The sequence below is a fragment of the Petaurus breviceps genome, unplaced genomic scaffold (assembly GCF_028583685.1).
Source record: "Petaurus breviceps papuanus isolate PSGF00001 unplaced genomic scaffold, PetGlider_PUasm1.0 178, whole genome shotgun sequence".
NCBI classification, from domain to species: Eukaryota; Metazoa; Chordata; class Mammalia; order Diprotodontia; family Petauridae; genus Petaurus; species Petaurus breviceps.
Genome location: NW_027185777.1, coordinates 7,289,274 through 7,302,527, shown reverse-complemented (window position 1 = coordinate 7,302,527; position 13,254 = coordinate 7,289,274). Strand labels below are relative to the sequence as shown.

The 13,254-nt window shown below is 38.0% G+C and overlaps 1 protein-coding gene across 1 annotated transcript in view; it reads left to right on the top strand.

The window, feature by feature from the left end:
* MINDY3 (MINDY lysine 48 deubiquitinase 3) overlaps positions 1-2,979 on the top strand; it is a 112,173-nt gene extending 109,194 nt beyond the window's left edge. The window contains exon 15 of the mRNA XM_069086250.1: positions 1,870-2,979. Coding sequence (XP_068942351.1) covers positions 1,870-2,019 — 150 coding nt within the window. The 3' untranslated portion in view covers positions 2,020-2,979. The remainder of the gene's footprint in view (positions 1-1,869) is intronic.
* Positions 2,980-13,254: the final 10,275 nt, after the last annotated feature.

Genomic DNA, 13,254 nt, shown 5'->3' with positions numbered 1-13,254 from the left:
GGCACAATAGTGACTAGTGGAAGGCAGTGAAGTGGGGCACAGAAAAAGCATTTGTTCCATCTTTATTTTCTTTTACATCAACATTTTTTGCAGGCTGCTCAGAATCCTCTGGCAGTCCACAAGTGGCCCCTGGGCTATAGGTTTGCAGGCCTGCCTTAGAGCATATCTCTCAAACTCTCTACAATAGAATAAACTTGTGCCTCATTCCCTAACCAAGTGATACAGAACAGTGCTCTAGTTTATTTAAAGTATTTCTACTGGAAAGACCCTTTTGAGCTAACAGTTTGGTTCTACAAGATTTTATACTTACATACGATGATAAATATTTTATGGCTTTTGTATTGCGATAAAATGGCTTAATCATACAGAGGGTCCCAAAAGTAAGACTTCAAGGGTACCTTGTATTAGCCATTTTTTCAGTTGATCGTATACTTTTAGAAGAACTTCATTATTATATTATTGTCTCTTATTCGTTAATGTTAATCATCATATGCCTGCCAGAAAGAGGTGTAAATTAAAGATTAAGTATTCTTGCAGCATAAATATTACATCCTTGATATTGTTTAGAAATATATACTTAATTTAATAGTCTTTAGTGATTAGCACATATTTCTTAATAGACAATATAGAGCATTATAAGAACCTGCTTAATAAAGAAATGAAATAATTGGGTTAAAATATTTTCTTTCAATTTTCATTTAGTCTTACACATTAAGAGGTTCAAGCTACTTACCAATCTGTCTAGCTATCTTTCTATGATACACATACATATGTATGCATATTATATAACTATATGTGTATATACATATATATGCATATATATATAGAATTGTTTCTCCATGTAAATATTTTCTGACTGCCATTCCCTTCCATACAATTCTGCCTATTGTTATGTATCTTTGTCCCTGACACCCTTTTTCAGTTGTTTCCAGTTTTTTTCTTTTTTTAACATAATTCACCTATTTACTCTTTCTTCTTTTCATATAGTGTTCAAACGAGATATATTTTTGGCTAAAATTTGTAGAAGCGTGGCCTAGTAGAGAGCATTCTCTGGCCTTCACATCTTTGCACTGACACATACTAGCCCAGGGGTGGGGAACCTGCAGCCTTGGGGTGAGTCACACTGCAGCTTTCCCACCCCTGTACTAGCCTGTGACTTAATTCCTTAGTGTCACAAGCAGTTTTCTAACACAAGTCACATATGGTTACTGATGAATGTCAGTAGAAGTGTGTACACCTATAATTCTCCACATTTATGAAGTCACATAGCAAAACAAAACTACAATTATGAAGGCATTTACTGAAGCAACAGATGATTTCTGTGCTAGAAAGATCCAAGAGCTCCCAAACTTTACATTGAACCTCATGACGTTGAAGGTTGGGGAGGGGAATATTGCAAAAAGAGCCTTTCAGAATATGTCATTTGTTACTGCGTGAATATCTAGGTTTTGGAGCTGTAGGTTCCATATATATGCAACATATAGACAGCATGTAAATAAGATTTAAACAAATGGAAAAAATCTTCATTTGAGGCATTCTTGTGTTTTGCATATTTTTTATGAGGTCATATATATTTTTAACTATTAAACTGGAACAAACCCAGAATGGCCAACCAGCCATATAATACTATATGTAAACACATTACTCTTTAGTTCTAGATTGTCACTATAAATAGATCACAAATGCACCCAAAGTCTGTAGCCTGAGAACAGATTTTTTACTCCTAGTTTCTACTAAGACAAAATCAGATGAAAGGTTTTATACCTAAGTAGAAGTGTTTACTTGCTACTCCTCAAGACTGCCTAAATCTCTCATGAAGTTATTTTGTACATGTAGGCTAAACTTGTAGGTATCATCTTTGTTTGACAGGTCATGTATGTTGAAGGTACAGCAGTTGTTATGGGCTTTGAAGATCCTATGCTTCAGACCGATGACACTCCAGTGAAACGCTGTCTCCAGACCAAATGGCCATATATAGAACTGCTCTGGACCACAGACCGTTCTCCCTCACTAAACTGATCTGCCCAAGTGTTTCAAAGGAAGATGGTACACGCAAATACTTATAGGAGGGTTGAAAATAGCAGTTAGATGTAAAATATTATACTTTGGCTAAATGAAGATATACACTGGTATCATTGATAAATTGTAAATAATTTTAAAACACTTTTTCAGTGTTTGGGATATATTTAATTTATATTTCTTTTTAAATGTCTTCTGTTAAAGTTTATCATTTGGGGCCATGATGACATTGAAAATTAAAATTAATTCTAAGCTTTAAATAGAATATGTTTATTTGCAGGCTAGGATAATTTGCCATCCCTTACAGGCAGATTATAAATGTCCAGTACTGTAGCATCTCCATACTGGATGTCAAAATTGAAAACTGTATTATTACATTACAATGCATTAGAAAATTGAAAAACTTCACCTCTGCTTGTATTCTTAATTCATCCAAGCATGTTTTATTACTTAAATAATACTGGCTTACATCATATCATAGCTCAGCTTAAGCACTAAAATGCATAAAAGTTTGGGGTTTTGTTGTTTTTTTTTTCTAAAATCCCTTTTCAACTAAGTAGCTTGTACAAATGTTGGTCAGATGGTACATGAAGAAATATTCCTATGTAACATAAATCATCAATTCTGTCTTTGACAGTTGTCTGTTGCTCTGGCTTAATTATCTGGCATGTTGAAAGGCAGAAATTAAGGGGATGATGTATTAATTTATTCAGAGATGTAGGAGAAGAATGTAAAAATAAAAAAACAGAAAGTTTCTGTTCTATAATTGTAACTGTTCACTTTTATTGTATTGCCAAATACTCTTCTGAATTTGTCCCAACAACAATGTAAGCCAGCTTTCTTGTATATTTGTAACTGTGTTAACTGCATGAGAACATCTGTTATTACATTAGTATATTACATTATTTATTATGATCCTAGTTGATGGCTCTAAATAAACTTTTTTTTCCTGAACTATAACCTAGATTTTCTTTTACATTAGTTACCCAAAATGAATATTTCTTCTTACATTCAAATGTTGATAATATTTGTCCAATCCAGTAGTAGATCTCATAACCCTGCAAAATGAACCCATTTAGGAGTTCCCAGAGTACAGAGGTTTTGATCTTCCTCTAAGAAAATGCCCCTACTTTGCATAAAAGGATCCACAGCAATCAACATTTTAATTCAAGGCTGAGTGGTACTGACTTGGGCTTATTCCTTTGACCTCCCTGATCACCAACACACTCGATATTCTAGCAGGGCCTAACAACAATAATAGTAACAATAGGTAACATGTATATAGTGCTTTAAGGTTTGGCAAAACACTTTACAAAAGCTTCATTTGATCTTCACATCAACCTGTTAGGTAGGTGCTATTATTCTCTCCATTTTACAGACAAGGAAACTGAGCCAAACAAAAACTTGCTTGGTCACATATCTACTAAGTATATAAGGCCAAATTTAAACTCATCTTCTGACTCCAGGCTCAGCCTGCCACCTACCCCTAGGTTCATGCATTTTAATAATTTCATTCAAATGATCTTAATTTGCATATATACCCCCATGGCAAAACTTTTAGGATGAGTTTCTCAGGGCTTTGAAATATTGTCAACCTGTAAACAATACTTTTTTTTTTTTATTATACTTGTTCAGTTAGGAATTATTAACAACTACTGTTACCATTCCCTCTTATCATTTTATGCCAGGTCCTAATTACTTCTCACCTATATTGCCTCTAAACCAATACATTTTATATACACAATTTACACCTCTTTATGTATAGGTCTGATCACTTCACTGCTTGAAACTCCCCAGTGGCTCTTCTCTGTTGCCTTTAGAATAAAGTTCAAAGACCTTAGCCTAGTGGTCAAGGTTCTTCACTGTATAATTTCAGTTGGCTTTCTGAAGCCTCTGTTACTGCCTCTACTACTTCACAAAAGAAAAAAAAAATCCTAATCCAGTTGAAATAATGGTTTTCTGAAAACACCCCACACTTTCCCTTCTCTAAGACTTAAGTTCCCACCATTCCCTATACTTAGAATGTTCATTCTCCGCTCCCCTCTTCCTTACCTCTGCCTGTTGAAGTCCTTTTCATCCTTGGAGGCACATTTCAAAAGCTACTTCCTTCATTAACCCATCTCTGAGTTGCCCTAACAGAAATGACCTCCCTGCTCCATCTGGACACTTGTAGCATTTTATTCATACCTGTAAAGCCAAGCATGAGCAGCTCTCTAGAGGACTGCTGCTGTGAACAGCCTTAAGGTTCTGATCACATAGTATAGTGAACTCTATTTATTTAGCAGTAAACTAAAGCAAAACATTCACAGAAACCAGAGTACAGCATTCACAATGTTATAACATAACTTATCACTAAAGTGGCCACATAGTTTTCACCAAAGTGGTCACATAGTTTTAAACAAAAGATATCATTCAGTAAGTCCTTAACTCATCCTTAAGGAGCAAGCCTCCTTAAGGGACACAAATTACAAAGATTAAAGTTCTCCACCCCTAGGTCACATTGTCTTAATCTCTCAGTCAAAAAGTCTTCTTTCTTCTTGATTGGAGATTAGTTTCCAATCATCCTTAACTCAGTCATTCTTAAGAGGTACAAGGTACAGAGTTCTCCCACCCCTAGGGCACAATAAATCATGATCTCAGTTGGCATTAAGTACCCAAGGAGAGATCTTTTCATCTTGACTCCAGGCTGGCTCTCAGATCCCATGGTTCCTCTTCCTTAGGTCCAGCTCCTTCTTGAATCTACCCAACTGTCACCTGGATTCACAGGTAGGCAGCTCTCAGCTCCTTATCCAGTTCCATATTGAAGCTCACAGTATCCAGTCCACCTCAAGTCCTTCACAGTTTCTGTTTCTGGGGAGACAAAGCTTAACAGAGCTACAACATTCATACACATTGCTAGCACCGTTATCAATTCACTGCCTGTGAAACCACTACAGACCCACAAACAAGGTCTGAGAACTCAATACATCATCAGTACAGTACCTGGACCTCTGAAACGCTCTCCAGAACTTCTGTAAACAGACAACCAGAAAATCCTCTTTTAGGGCTTCCAGGAAGGTCTCAGGGCTTCTGTACAAAGTATCACAAACACAAATCAACACAGACAAACAGTGCTGGGATACCACAAGTTTTCTCCTCAACTCTGCCGCCACAAGTTCTGTTCTGTTCTCAGTTCCGCTCTTTCCCAGCTTGGGCTTCTCCTTATGTATGTTCATTAGCTTCTCCCCATTCCACCCATTCCTGTTGCATCAGTAAGTTCCTCCCACTGTGGGTTTCACAAGTTCTGTTTCTTAACAAAGACTTGATATAATCAAGGGCAAAGCTCAACTGAAGCAAGGTGCCAAATAATGAAATAGCTGAAACAAGGTGCTAAGTACTGCTTTGCTTGCCATTAGGATACTTTTTTTTTTTACTATTCTAGATTCCAAAGGTAGTAACATAGTATTTTGCACACTACCTGATTTCTTCTGCCAAGTCAAAAGTATCTTGAGGGCAAAGACCATACCTTCTTTATCATTGCATTTCCCTCACTACTAAAAAAACAATTTTAGATGGATAAATGAATGAAACTTAAGCATCAAAAGTTTGGGTCCATAGAAGCCTAAAGACTTCTGTTCACCTTCAAAGCTACAAATAAATCTGCAATCCATCTAGCAGATGCCTTGCCTGAAACATTACTTGTTTGCTTTTAAGGAACATTTTCATTGCAATGGTTAAATAGCTGTTAACACAGAAAGAAGTAATGCAAGTCTGTCTGTATAAACTTGGAAACATCTCCTATGCCTGAGTATAGAGCTAGCTACTAGAATTACATCTGGAAAATGTCAAGAGTTTAGTTCTAGTTTGGACTATGTTCTACCAAATATAATGGCAATATTTTGCTCTTAGAATAATTCTCTCAAGTAACCCAATTCCAGCTTGAACTTCAGTATGTGCCTACATGAACACAGGGACTAAGAAAGAAATAATTGTGAAACTTTCAAGTATACCTATGGCAGATATACATATTAAATGTATGTAGGAAGCAATAAAGGAAAAGTAATTGAGATGAGCTGAGTTACCTCACTCCCAATGGGACACCTCCTTCACTCTATTGTCTGGTATATATTCTCATATGTATATCTTCTCTGATTTCTGTTTTGCTACCAAATTGGACAGTGATTTCTTTGCTACTTCCTTTTTCCAATGTGGAACTGGTATTTGGTGGGAAGGGAATCATGCCTTGGATGAAAAGCTTGAGGAATAATGATACAGTGGTCAGAAGTTAGCTTGAATCTGAAAACTGCTAGACTAACAATATTTAAGGGAGAAGATATAATTCTATCCAGGTGCCCCTGCTCTTTGAGCAGGGTGGAGTGGTCAAGTTTCTGTTGAACCTAACCTGCTTCCCCTCCTGGCAGGAATTAAACATCTCCCTTGGAGGAGGAAATGGGGAAAAGGAGCTAGAGATATCTATTAGGATTCCCCTCAAGCCATATATTACACTCCCATATTACATGGAGGGGATAGCCCCAAGCAATACCTGGGCTCCAGCTACATGAGCATGTTATTAGTGAGAGCCCCCCACTTAATGTGAGAGCCCCCCCCCCAGCAAAATGAAAAGAAGGAATTTATTGCCTGCACAGAATTATAGTCTCATGCAATAAAAGGGATCCTTGAGCCCATCAAGTCTGACCCACACCGGAACTACAATCCTCTCTATAATACATCCAATGAATGGTCATCTACCCTTTGCCTGAAGACTTTTACTGACAGAAAATGCACTACTTCCCAAGGAAGCTTCTTCTACATTTGGATAGTTTTAATTGTTAGAAAAGTTTTCCTTATAATGAACCTAAATCTACTGCCCTGCAAGTTCTACCCATTTCTTTTACTTCTGCCCTGGGGACCAAGCAAAATGTTTTTCCTTGTCCATGTGACATTTCTTCAAATACTTATAGACAGCTATCATGACCTGTATCATGGTTCAAAGTCCTCCTCTGAAATACTAGTCTAAAAGTTCTTTGTGGGTAAAGAATTTTATAACTCCTATAGTACTTTGGATATGTAGATGCTGAATATTGTGCATTGAGTTTGCAAAAAAGAAATGGGGTACTGATGACTGCTTTGTCCTCTGTCCTTATCAGGCATCTGCAGTACTATATTCTGTTCAGGGTGCCAAATTTTAGGAAGAACATGTTGGAAAATATCCAGATAAAAGCAATGAGGACATTGAGGAAACTCAAGAACATGCCATACAAAGATCAGTTAAAGAAATTGGAAATATATAGCTTGAAGAAGACTCTGGTAGGCCATGGGATTTCAGAGGTGGAAATGAGCTAAAGAAGGAATTCTGAAGGTACTTTGAAAAGCTTTAGAATTGTAAATGAAGAAAGGTAGAAATTGATTTTTTGAAGATGGGAAGAAAAAATTGAGAGGATTTCAACTGAAGGAAGATAGAAAAGTTTAGGTTAGAGAAGAAGGGGAGCTCAAGCAAGAACTAAAGGGGAAGGGAGAAAGGGACAATTGCTAAGATAAAACAAAATGCCCAAAGAGATAAAGGAAAGAGGAGGGGGTGAAGAAAACATTTTATAAGCACCTACTAAGTGCCACGTAGTATTAAGCATTTTACAATTTTTATTTGATTCTCACACCAACCCTATGAAGTAGGTGCTATCTTTATTCCCACTTTACATTCAAGGAAACTGAGGCACGGGAAGATTAAGTAACTTACTCTGGGTCATACAGCAAGGAAGTATAGGAGGTTGGATTGGAACACAAGTCTTCCTAATGTCACACTCAGTGCTCTATCCATTATACCACCTAGCTGACCTGTACAGTCAGTAAACATTTGTTAAGCACATACTTCATTCCAGGCACTATGCTAAGCACTGGAGATATAAATAAAAATAAAGATAGTCCCTGCCCTCAAGGAGTTTATAATCTAACTTATAAAAGGAAATTAAAAGGTGAAGGGGGGAGGGAAGGGGAAGAGAAGGTACCAGTGCCGGGGTATGAGGGAGAGTTCCAAAGAAGTCCAAAAAAAGTGTAGCTGGTGAAAAAAGTAGAGAAAACTGTTCTGAACTCCCCCTTAGAGAACCTATGGCCCTACCCTCCTCTGGCCAGAGGTTTTAGTTTTACTGATGAGAAGTAAGAACCAAGCAGATTCAGTATCTTATAGGATAATGAGATTTTCCAGTGCTGAGTTTTCTGAGGAAGCAAGGCATGATGAAAAGTTCCAAAATCAAAAAGTACCACAGCTGCTGGGAAAAGTGAAGAAAAACTGGGTGGAACCCCCTACTTAAGTAGAAGCTATTATGTAGTCAGAGATACCCAAGATACAGACCAAGAAGAAGACAATTACCCAACATCTTTACAGAGTTTGAAGTCAGGGTGAAAGAAAATTATTGAAATAAATAAGATTAATTTTTAAATGGCTTTAAAAGTATAAATGAAATGAGGTCTCTATAGGAAGGAATTGGAAAAGAAATCAATGTTTTGTAGAACTTAGAATGCACAGTTTAGTACAAAGAGGTTGCAAAACCTTTATCAAGTAACAGAATCTCTGAAAATTAGAATGACTGAAACAGAAGCTAATAGCTATTAGACAAGGGAATATTAAAATAAAGACTAAAGGCAGAGTCAAGATGGCAGATTGGAGACAGTAACCCAACAGAACTCCTGCAACATTCCCCTCCAAAAAACTTTAACATAACTTTTCAAATCAAACTTTAGAGTGGCAGAGCCAACAAAAGGTCAGAGTGAGACATACATCAAAAAGAGATTTCATGAGACCCTTTGCTGGCACTGGGTGCAGATGGTATTGAGTATCAACTCTGTTGCCCATGCAATTTTGGGCTGCAATTCCAGGTTGGAGAGGAGTGCTTCTGCTTGGTCACAAGGGAGCAGAGAACCTGGTCACAGTTCCAGGGCCATGAGGAGCCCTAGTGCTTGAGGTTGCAGGGGATCAGAAGCCCTTCCTGTGTAAAATCCAGACCTCAAACAAGGAGAGCAGTGACCACACCTCTCCCCAGATCACACCACCTTAGAAGCACTGAAAACTTTCAGAGTCTCAGAATAGCAGCACTAAACAGACTGAAGCATGGGACTTTGCCTTCCCACTCACAGGTAAGCAGAGCCCAGCTTTAACAAAAATTTCAAAGTCAAGAAAGAGACTGGGAAAATGAGTAAATTTAAAAAAAAACTTGAAAACTATTACAATGGTGTAGAAGACCAAGACAAATTCAGAAGAAGACAACAATGAGAAAACAGTTACAAACATAGTCTCAAAGAAAAATGCTAAATGAACCCAAGCCTAATAAGAATTCTGGAAAGGTTAGGGAGAGAAGAGTGGTAGAGGAAAAAATGGGAAAAGAAATGAGATTGCTACAAAAAAAAAAAAACTTATGAAAGGATTAGACAGAATCAGCCATTTAAATCCAAGTCCTCCTTGTCCCAGTTCCTTATAAAATTACTGGGAATAATATATCAGTGAGCACTTTTTTTTGCTTTTTGGAGGGCAGTTGGTATTAAGTGACTTGCCCAAGGTCACACAGCTAGTAAGTATTAAGTGTCTGAGGCCGGATTTGAACTCAGGTCCTCCTGACTCCAGGGTCTGTGCTCTATTCACTGCACCACCTAGCTACCCTAGTGAGCACTTTAGATCTCCCCAAAAATGCTACTCTTGAGATCTTTGTATCCAAATATCCACTTCTAAGCATGGGTATTTTTGCCAAATAGCTATCCCTGTTAAAAACAATAGCTCCAGAAGCTGTGTGGTAAAAACTTCCCCCCTCTTATTGTGACCCTCCATTCTAGCTGAAGTTTTGTTTAAACTGCATTCTTTGTTCCCTCACTGATTTATTGCAGTATGACTGATTAAAGATTATTAGTTTTTAAGAGAATGTTTTTAATTATATATTATTTATTATCCATATGTTTTGTTTCATCAATGCCATAAGTTGCAAAATAACTTATTTTCCTGTAACATCAACTGCCTTAAAGTCATATGAAAAGGGGTAAAAAAAAAAACCTATCATTGTCTCTCAAGTAAAAATACTAATCAGAATCAGAAAACAAGAGGAAGCAAAGGAATTTTCTTTAATTTAATGAACATAGCTACTGAGTAGCATAGATTTCATTGTATTCCACAAGAAGTATTAAAGGCGAGAACTGAAAGAGAAATAGAATATTGTATAACAAAGTAGGTAAGGACACAATCTGTATGGTCCCATACACTGTTGTAAAAGCAAAAACAACCACTATTTGTTTTATTTGGATAAGAGACACCTGCAGTTTTGCCTAAATTGTTACCTCAACCCTCTGGCTTAGATCAAGTAGACGTCTTTGACAAATGTAAAAGTGATTGGTCACTTCTTATTCTTTCCTTCACTTGAACAGGGTATGTTTTCTCATTCTAATGACAAACTATGCAAGCTGCAAGGCCATCTCCAGTCACTCTGCTGTGTAGCCACTGGACCCAGATGGCTCTGGAGGAGAAAGGGAGGCTGTTGACTTTACACAGCCCTCCCTTATATTAAATCCAATTCACTTGCATGTCATGGCATCACCTCCATGATGTCATGGTTCTCTTTGAGAACAAAGGACGAACAACAGCACGCCAGATGCGTGACAAATAAATATTCCCCCAGAAATCTTCTTTTTTCCCTTGGCTGATTTCCCCTTTCCCCTTCTGTGAAATACTTTATTTCTCTTCTAAGTTGCAGCAGAATGCTGATAAATGGCTGTACACCCTAATGAGCCTGGAAAGTTATGAAAATCAGACCTGTACCCTGTGTGGCAGAAGCTGCTATCAGCAAGCAGACTTCCTTAACATACAAATAAATCTTTTCATTTTCAGCTTGGTTGCTTAAGTTATTTTACCATCAGATATAGCTCATCGGCAAGATTTTCCTGGGCTTTTCAAGCACCTACACAGAGGTTACTCCCAATAGCTACTAATGTGATTTTTCAAAATCACAAGTCTGACCAAGAAACAACCCCTTCCCCAACACACACACCCAATAAACTCCTGAGGCTCCCTACTACCTCTAGGATCAAATGTAAAATCCACTTTTTTGGTATTTAAATCTCTTCATCACCTGACCCCTTCCTACCTTTCCAATCTTCTTATACTTTACTCCTTTTGACCTACTCTACAATCTAATTATACTTGCTTATTTGATGTTCTTCAAAGCACAACACTGTAGGTCTCATGTTCATGCTTTTGCACTGGTCCCCTTGCCTCCAACCTTTGGTTCCCTTAGCTTCTTTCAAGATTCTGCAGGAGTCCTTTCTCACTTCCTTCCCCAGCTACTAGTGCCTTCCCCTCTCAGATTACCTTCTAGCTGCTCTCTGTGTATGTGTATTGTGTTTACACGTGTGTTCTCCCATTATATTGTAAGCTCCTTGAGGGCAGGAACCATGTTTTTGCCTTTCTTTGCATATTCATCACTTAACACCAAGACTAACATATAGTAAGCAATCAATAAACATTTCTTGACAAATTGAGTGGTATGGCCACGGAGGAAGTATCAAGATGGGCACACCATCCCCCAAGCTTGGAAGGTGCACCAACGCACTTGGAGGACCCTCGGCACACCTGCCCAGATTTGCAAAGGGCCAAGATCCGCAAGAATGGAAGAAAGTAGATATTGAAATGGGGGATGTAAACCTCATCACCATTATGCTGTTTCTTCAGGTTCATTACTTTGGAGCATTTACAAGATTAGGTCTTCTAACACGATCACAGAACCACAAAAGCTCCTAGTTGGAAGGGATTTCTGCGGTCACCTGTACCTGGACAGGACTCCCTTCTGAAATTTCTGAAGATGGCTTAAATTCACAGGATCAGAGGACTTGGCTCTGGAGAGGAGAGCATTTTTTACTGTGACCTGCCCTTGGGTGTATGCTGACGAGCCTCACTGGAACACAGTCATTTACTAAAGTAGCACGCTGGTTAGATTAAAGAAGAATGTCTTACTCCCTGTCAGTGGCAATGATTTTTTTCATTCTCACTAACCCATGTTATATATTAAATCATCTGAATAATCCCAAACAAATACTTGGAGCAAGAAATAAAATGTGAGTGATGTCCAGCTGTTTTGTTAAGTATTAAAAAATTAAAACATTTTGTCTGTAAACACAATGAAATCTTGCTAAAAATTTAATAGAGGAAGCAGACTGTGTACAGTTCATACCTCTGTGGAGTGAAAAAAAATGACTTTGCTTCTTTTTTCCTTTATTTCATTTTTATATGGAGCTTCAAGATCATGACACAGTCAGAAGACACTTGAACTTAGAGCCTGCCTCTGACACCTGCTAGCTATGAGAGGGCATTGCACTTAACCTTTGGAGAGCCACCATTTCCTCATTTGCAGTCCAGTAGTGATCTCAATAACACAGGCATGAAATGACCAGGTCTCATACTGAGCTAACAGAAGAGAGGATAAACAAGGAGGGTAGTGGGGTTATTGGAAGAGAGCACACAACTTGAAATCAAGAAGGTTATTCAGTCATTTCAGTTGTGTCCAACTCTTCATGCTCCATTTGGAATTTTCTTGGCAAAGATATCAGAGCAGTTTGACCTTTCCTTCTCCAACTTATTTTATAGATGAGGAAACTGAGGCAAGTGGGGTTAAGTGACTTGCCGAGGATCAGTAAATGTAAATGTCTGAATCTGGATTTTGACCCAGGTATTCCTGAGTCCAAGCCCAGTGCCCTATCCACTGTGCCACCTGGTTGCACCTCAGGGAGAAGGACACAACTCCAAATCCCACCAGATACTAGCTATTCAATCATAGGCACTTAACCTCATTGAACCTGTTTCCTCTCCAGGAAAATGAGATCAGTAATAATATTCATCTAGTGGCATACTAATAAATATTTAACAAGTAGCTTTCTGGGAAAAAAATTATGGCAGATTATACTTAAGTTTCACCTGAATGATGAACATTTTCTCCATCACTTTCTTAAGCTTGGATAATCAACAGAACAAAAATCAAACCCTGATCTGTTGATTTTGCCCAACATTTCTGAGGTACAAAGACTTACACTAAAATTTAACAATGTTGTTCCAGCTGGCTCCAGCATATGACTGCATTTACCCCCAAGGTTTTTGTAAGGATCAGTGAGTTAACATAAGCAGAAGCACCTCACAAACATAAAATGCCATCTAAGAGTGATTTTTGAGGCAGCTACATGGTGCAGTGGCCACAGACCTAGACTTGGAGTCAGAAAGACACAAGTTAGAATCTC